This window comes from Mandrillus leucophaeus, unplaced genomic scaffold (assembly GCF_000951045.1).
Source record: "Mandrillus leucophaeus isolate KB7577 unplaced genomic scaffold, Mleu.le_1.0 Scaffold74, whole genome shotgun sequence".
NCBI classification, from domain to species: domain Eukaryota; kingdom Metazoa; phylum Chordata; class Mammalia; order Primates; family Cercopithecidae; genus Mandrillus; species Mandrillus leucophaeus.
In genome coordinates this window covers 1,175,793-1,183,161 of record NW_012108030.1, presented here as the reverse complement: position 1 = coordinate 1,183,161, position 7,369 = coordinate 1,175,793, and the positions used below count along the sequence as shown (strand labels likewise).

The window sequence follows — 7,369 nt, the reverse complement described above, 5'->3', positions numbered from 1 at the left end:
CACTGCACTCCAGCCTGGGCAACAGAGTGAAACTCCATCTCTCAAAGAAAAAAAAATTCAATGCATGAGTCTGTCATTTGAGAGAACATGGATGAACCTAGGGGATGTTTTGTTGTATGAAATGAGCCAGGCACAGAGAGGCAAGTACCACACGACCTCATCTCTATGTGGAATCTAAAATAGTCAACCTTAGAGATGTAGAGAGGAGAATGGTGGGTAGCAGAAGCTAGGGGCAGGGATGGGTCCTGGGTAGCTGGAGAAAGGGGAGATGTTGGTCCAAGTTTGGGTAGACAGGAGGAGGGAGCCCTGGTGACCTACTGCATACCATGGGGCTCTAGAGGGCTCTTGTTCTATGAGAATCAGCCTCTGACTTCTTTGCTGGAGGGGTTGTGATTCCAGAAATAGGCCCGAGTCTCTGCAGATTCTCACTTGTGAATCTTGATCTCCGAGTACTCACTGTCAGTGGCCTCTTGTCTCTGCGGGTGCTGATGCTTCACTTTATGGAAGCTGAGGGTTGCATACTGGAGCTCTCCTTCCTCCCCTGATGAGTGGGCAACAGCTAGGGGAGGCTTCTTTGGAGGACTGCCCTCTGTCCAGGATTCAGTCAGGGGTCTCTGAACAGAGAGAGAGAAGGGAGTCAGAGCAGAGCAGTGGGGTCAGGATGAGGCAGGGAGAATCCAGGAGGCCCAGGAGATCCGTCCTCCATTCATCCCACCTGCATTTTTGTGGAAGTCTCTTTCATGCTTTCCTCCAATATTTAACACTTACTGAGTACCTATTTGGTGTTTACTAATTTCATTAACTTCCCACAACAACTCCATCATAAAATATTATTATTATCTCCATTTTATAAATATGAAAACTGAGGTAGAAACAGTAAACACTGCGCCCAAAATCTGTGTTGGACCAGGATCCAATCCAGTCTGTTCCTTCTGACCCGAAAGCCTGGAGTCCTGCTGAGGCCCCTGTGTGTGAGGCCCTGAGCCAGTGCTGGATAAGCTGTGATGGACATGGTAGGTGTGGGCCCTGACCTCCTGCAGCTCACTGTTTTTTTGTTTTTGTTTTTGTTTTTGTTTTGAGACAGAGTCTGGCTCTGTGGCCAAGGCTAGAGTGCAGTGCTGTGATCCCAGCTCACTGCACCCTCCACCTCCTGGGCTTAAGGGATCATTCCATCTTAGCCCCCCAAGTAGGTGGGGCTGCAGGAACTCACCACCATGCCTGGTTAAGTTTTGCATTTTTTTTGTAGAGATGGGACCTCATTATGTTGCCCAGGCTGATCTCAAGCTCCTGGATTCAAGTGATCCACCTGCCTTGGCCTTCCAAAGTGGCAGCTCAGTCTTTAATTGAGGGAGGTGGCAACAAATGACTGTTAAAAGAAATGAGTATCAGCTTGGGTTCGGTGGCTCACGCCCCTAATCCTAACACTTTGGGAGGCCGAGGAGGATGGATCACAAGGTCAGGAGTTCGAGACCAGCCTGACCAACATGGTGAAACCCCGTCTCTACTAAAAATACAAAAATTAACCTGGCGTGTGTGGTGCGTGCCTGTAATCCCAGCTACTTGGGAGGCTGAAGCAGGAGAATTGCTTGGACCCTGGAGGCAGAGGTTGCAGTGAGCCGAGGTGACAGAGCAAGACTCTGCCTTGAGAAAAAAATAAAAATAAGAAATGAATATCTACATGTAAATTATGATACAATGGGCAAAAAGAGGGTAAATGAGATAGAATTACAGGGCCTTGATTGAGACATGATACGTGCCCTGGGGAAGCTCACAGGTTAGTGATGTAAGGAGGACAAGCCAGTCAAAGAAATCAGGTCCCCCCAATAGGAAAAATAACGAGAGGGGTCAGGATGGCTGGGGCTGCGGAGAAGAGATGCCAGCTATTCTTGGGGAGGAAAAATGGAGAAGAGATGGTGAATCGGGGCTATAGAGAAGAAAGGGAGGACAGAGAGGAGATAACTCCTACGCAGTGCTTGGCCTGGGAAAAATTGGGGGTAGGGACTGCCATGCTATCAGCAACATGGGGAGTCCTGTAGGAGAAGCCGGCTTGTGGGAAGGAGGAGAAGAGGAAGTGACTTTGGCCATACCAAAGAGAGCAACCCTGGGGGCCATCCTGTGGGAGGTGTCCAGGCTGGGTGCTGGATGTGGAGACGTCCACATCACTCACCTGAGAGGCTGAGCCCCTGACGGCCTTCGCACCTTCCATGTCTGTATCCCCCACGCCCGCTGCTGGCCTTGCTGATTTCTTCCTGCAGGACCTCACTCTGAGTGAAGAGACCAGACAGCCTTTCAGTGTGGTCAGATCGGGGCGCAGTGGGCAGACCAGCCCTTGTCCTGTATTTCCTACTGGAGACTTGAGGGGTGACTGAGATGGGATGGGGGTGGTCCAGTTGTAGAGACCCCAACGGTGAAAACAGAGGCTCCTGCCTCCTGGATGGTGGGGCCTGAGGTTGCCACAGATGTGGAGCCCCACAAACAAGGGCGCTCATGAAGTGCTCACCGTGCACCTGTGAGCTCATTCTTGCCCCAAGCTCTTGACCCATCCAGGTCCTTCTAGTTCTGGCTTCAGGGATTCTGTTTCTGGCCTGCCCTGCTCCAGGGTTCTCCCTCCCTCCCCAGGGTCAATGCTCACATGATGAAGATGACGCAGAAGGACAGGAAGGCGAGGGCTGTGGCTCCAGCTCCCCCAACTGCCGCCAGTGTCACTTCTGATACAGGCCTTGCAGTGCCTACAGATGGATTGGAGTTGCTTTGGGGATTTATATCACGGAGAACTGGGTCTCTTCCCTTCCCACTCTCTGTAAGGCCCTATACTTCCATTCCCCTCTTCTCCCTCCCAGACACAGAACAGGAATGGGAGGGAGGAAGGGAGACTACTTCTGAGGCCAGTGAGGCATGAGAGTGCTGGATGCAGCTTGTCTTGCCTTTATTTAAAATTTTGATATTGTGTTCTTGTGGAATTATTTCACAGTCAATTTTATTTTTTTCAAAAGATCATGGCATTATGGCCGGGCGCGGTGGCTCAAGCCTGTAATCCCAGCACTTTGGGAGGCCGAGACGGGCGGATCACGAGGTCAGGAGATCGAGACCTCCTGGCTAACACGGTGAAACCCCATCTCTACTAAAAAATACAAAAAACTAGCCGGGCGAAGTGGCGGGCGCCTGTGGTCCCAGCTACTCGGGAGCTGTCTCTTATACACATCTAGATGTGTATAAGAGCGGAGCTTGCAGTGAGCTGAGATCCGGCCACTGCACTCCAGCCTGGGCGACAGAGCCAGACTCCGTCTCAAAAAAAAAAAAAAAAAAAAAAAGATCATGGCATTGCAATATTACTTTACTTGCTTTCTGAGTTGGATTTTTCTTTGGCTTCTTAAATTTGGTGCCAAGGCAAGTGCCTCATGTGTCTCATCCTAGTCTAAGCACTGCAAAGCAAGGCACTTGTATCCCCAAACACACCTGTCCAGGCCCCAGCTCCTCCCCTCCAAGACCCACTCCTCCCCTTTCCCCACCGACCCCGCTTTCCTGGCAGGGAGAGAACAGTGATGCCCTGGGTTGCAGGAAAGTTCCAGGCCTCACAGCTGGGCACACACGAGAGCTGAGCTCCCCCTTGAAGCTCGGGGCAGTGGGTGGCCCATGAGGTTGGGGCAGGTGTGTTCTCCTCCTCCAGCCCCTCCCTTCCCCACCTGTGCCCTCATTCTGCAGGGAGAGGCTCAGGGAAATGTGCTGGGAGCCCCGAGGGTTCTCAGCTTGGCAAGTGAATTCCCCTTCATCCTTCACATGCACTCGCAGCAGCTCCAGCAGCCCAGGGTTCCAGGGCTGTGAGGGGCACAGGGTCAGGCTCCCTCGGGTCCAGCTCAGCCTGGCAGGGGGATTGCTGTCGACAGCACAGACCAGGCGCAGAGACTGCCCCTCCAGGACTGAAAGAGATGAGCCATTTCCCAGGGCTGTGGATGCTGCAGAGAAAGAGACAGAGGGTCAGAGGGACAAATGGATCCAGAGAAAGAGGAAGGACACGGAAGGAGACTGGTGAGAGGAACTGACACACAGACATAGACTGAAGCGCTGGAAAACGCACACTTTCACGGCTCAGTGTTGGGAATGTAAACTTGTCCACTTTTAATTGAGAACAACTTCACTGCATCTTTCAAAATTAGAAAGAACATGCGACACTAGTGTATTTTGCTTATAGGAATTTATCCCATACACTTAGATATTCCTGTGGAAGTAGATACAAGACTATCCACTGCACAGTGTCTGCGGAAGATGATTTTCCTTAAGGGATGCCACAAAGTCAGAGTCCATCTGTGCAGCGAAAGCACACATGGTCCTAGAGGAGGGCGCGGACAGTCTCACTACGATGTCAAACCACCTGAGATCCTCCAGGTGCACAAACCAAGCCTCAGGGCAGCCTGGATGGACACTGGTCAATTCCGTGGAGAGGGATGGGCATCGGAGGACAGACTCTGCTGTGCATTTTGAATTTCTGCCCATGTGACTGTATCATGTATGCAGAAGTACTTAGATCGAAACTACTGGGAAAATAGAAAGATCAGACAGAGGAAGTATTCAGGAGACGCCTGACAAGAAACTTGAAAGTCTGGTCCCAAAATAAAAATGAACAAAAGCCAAAACAAACAAACAAACAAACAAACAAACAAACAAACGGGAGTCTGGTCCTGTGAATGTCACCCTGTCTTTGCTGTGGGGCCGAGGAGGGGGTGTGTGGAGGAGTCTGAGGAGAGCAGGGACAGGATGAGGACAGGACGCGGGCTCAGGTAGCCACGCGGGCTGGAGATGTGGGCTCTTGTGCCCTGGGCTCATGCACAATGGCAGCTCTGTTTCTCAAAGTGAGTCCAGGATGAGGAGAGACCCAGTCCCATCCTGAACTGAAGGCCCTGCTCCCCCAGCCCCAGAGAGGGGGTTCCATCCTACCTGTGTCATCTCCTTGGAAGACAGTCACGGTCAAGTTCCAAGGAGGGTCTGGGACAGAAAGACATGAAGACCCACATTGCTGTAAGGGCTGGGAACATTGGCCCTGTCTCCCCAGGAGCTGTATATACAGGGAAAATGGAGCCAACATTCTCCTGACCCCACTCCCAGCCCAGATTCTGGGACCCAGAACCCAGTGTCCAGGCTTGAACCCCATCCCCTGCCCTCAGGAACACCTCCCAACTCATGAGGGACCCGGGCGTCTTGGTCCAGCACTCACAGGACACATCGAGTTGGACGGTCCTGGTCTTGGTCACACCCGTCCCAGGCAAGGTCACCTGACAGGTGAGGCTGGTGCCGTGGTCCTGGGGCTTTGGGATAAGGGTGAGCACTGAGAAGCGGGCAGTAGTGGGGCCCAGGGAGGACACGGAGGTCCCAATCCAGGAGATCATGGGGGGCATCCTCTGCTCACAGGCCCAGGGCACAGAGCAGGTCAGGTTCCTGGGGTGGCCAGACTCTAGGGTCCCTTGGATGAGGATGTCAGGCCTCTGGGTCAAGGCTGGTGAAGACGGGAACACAGGATCAGGAGGAGGTATTTCAGCTGCAGCCCTGGGGGAAGCTCAGGCTCTGGTCCAGCTCCTCCCCGGAGCCCGACTTGCTTCAATCCCAACCCCCTCCCAGGCCCCATCCCAGCCCTGCCTTTCACCCCCCCATGACCTTCCCCTGTGGCCTTTCCAGGAGCCCGTGCCTTACCTGTCACAAACACAGACAGCTGCTTAGCTTTGTAATTCAACTGTGACTTATAACTCCATTTCATGCGTCCTCTCTCTAGCCGAAAGAAATATGACCCCTCGTCCCCCTTCCTGGCGTCGTTGATGCTCAGGGAGCAGTCATTGCTCCATCGGTCCCCAAGGAGTTGGAATCGGCCCTGGGTCTCCGCCTGCACCTCTGTGTCTGGGTTGTTTGTGGCCACTGGAGCCTCTTGGTTTGGTCTGTCTCCTGCCCGGAACCAGTAGCCGTGAACTGGGTCAGAGTAAGTCCAGTCATCCTGGGGATAGGAGAAGGAGCAGGGCACATGGACACACAGGCCCTCCTGCACCGTCACCAGTTCCTGCACTTGAAGCAAGTAACCATCCCCATATTTTCTGTCTCCCTCCATCCCCTGTGTCCCCCAGAGCAGGGGCAGCAGCAGCAGCAGCAGCATGTCTGGGGTTGGAGGTGCCAGGGCCGCCAGGGAACGTCTGTTCCTCAGGGCTCTTCTCTCAGGAACTGAGGGCTCAAGACTTAGGGGAGGTCCCGCAGGAGGCTGGGGGTGAAGTCAGAACAGTGACCTCCCCAGAAGAGGAACGTCACACCAGACACTGTCAGGGCTGAGTCAGTCCTGGGAGATCCACCACACACCACCCCATGTCCACTCCTGGGGACCCTGAGGCCAGACAGGGTGAGAGACTCACCCAGATTCCCACCCCATGCAGGGTCCACCCTCTTTCTTGCTTCCCGGACTTGCCCTTCCATTTGGGTAACGTTTTCTGCAAGGTGAAATTGGGTCCCATCTGGCCAGACCTCTGAATCACCCCTGTGGCTATCACTGTTTGTGGAGGTCATACCAGCCAAAGGTGGAACTCAGGGCCATGAGAGACTGGGGTGCAGGTGAGGTGAGCAGGCAGCCTCTCCTCCCTTCTTCAGCAGCAACGAAGTGGGCACCCCCTCTCTGCACAACGAGGTCAACACAGCAGAGCCAGACACTGTCCCTAAGGAGTCACCGTGCAGAGGGGAGACACTGAGGCTCCTGACATATGAGGTCCCCAGGATGGGAGCTTCAGTGGGGGGCACAGGCCGGGTGGGGTCGTTCTCCCCTAGGTGGGGGATTCAGTCTCAGGAGGACTGAGCAGAGCAGAGGGACACGCGGCTGTGGAGGTGAGGATTCTGCATGTTGATACACACGAAGGACAGGGAGGGGGAAGCCTGGCTCGCAGGAGGCCTGGGAAACTGAGGCTATAACTGTTGTACTGTGGGATTTGGAAGAAAGAAATGTCAGAAGGGAAAGGGTCAATGTGAAAAGGGCACACACTTCTCCCTTTGTTGCAGCTATTTGGGTATCAGAATGGGTTTCTTCACCACCCATATCTTACTGAGTCACACTTCCCCTGGTTACTCCACAGCAGGCGGGGTCTGCCGGCCCCGGGGCTTTGCTCCTGCAGGCTCTGCTCCCAGGGGTCCAGGGGAACAGTAGTCATGGAACGAGGACACCAGCCCTGGGGTATGCACCTTCAGCGATGGGCAGGATTTCATGAGAGAAGAAATATGTGCTGAATTCAACAGATTATTATTATTATTATTTTGAGACGGAGTCTATCTCTGTCACCGGGCTGGAGTGCAGTGGCGCGATCCCAGCTCACTGCAACCTATGACTCCCTGGTTCAAGTGATTCTCCTGCCTC

At 53.7% G+C, this 7,369-nt stretch overlaps 1 protein-coding gene across 3 annotated transcripts; it reads right to left on the bottom strand.

Moving 5' to 3' along the window:
• Positions 1-258: 258 nt before the first annotated feature.
• On the bottom strand, positions 259-6,195 carry LOC105528913 (sialic acid-binding Ig-like lectin 8). Of its 3 annotated transcripts, none has more exons than XM_011965896.1 (7): positions 5,683-6,194; positions 5,210-5,488; positions 4,933-4,980; positions 3,684-3,953; positions 2,633-2,729; positions 2,168-2,264; positions 259-614 (listed from the first exon to the last, which is right to left on the bottom strand). In XM_011965896.1, exons 1-7 carry the CDS (start codon positions 6,131-6,133, stop codon positions 426-428), a joined length of 1,431 nt encoding a protein of 476 aa, XP_011821286.1. In that variant the 5' UTR covers positions 6,134-6,194; the 3' UTR covers positions 259-425. The 3 variants fall into 3 exon arrangements, with proteins under 3 accessions (XP_011821286.1, XP_011821287.1, XP_011821288.1); XM_011965897.1 differs by having other exon boundaries at positions 2,633-2,708; XM_011965898.1 differs by lacking the exon at positions 5,210-5,488 and having other exon boundaries at positions 5,683-6,195.
• Positions 6,196-7,369: the final 1,174 nt, after the last annotated feature.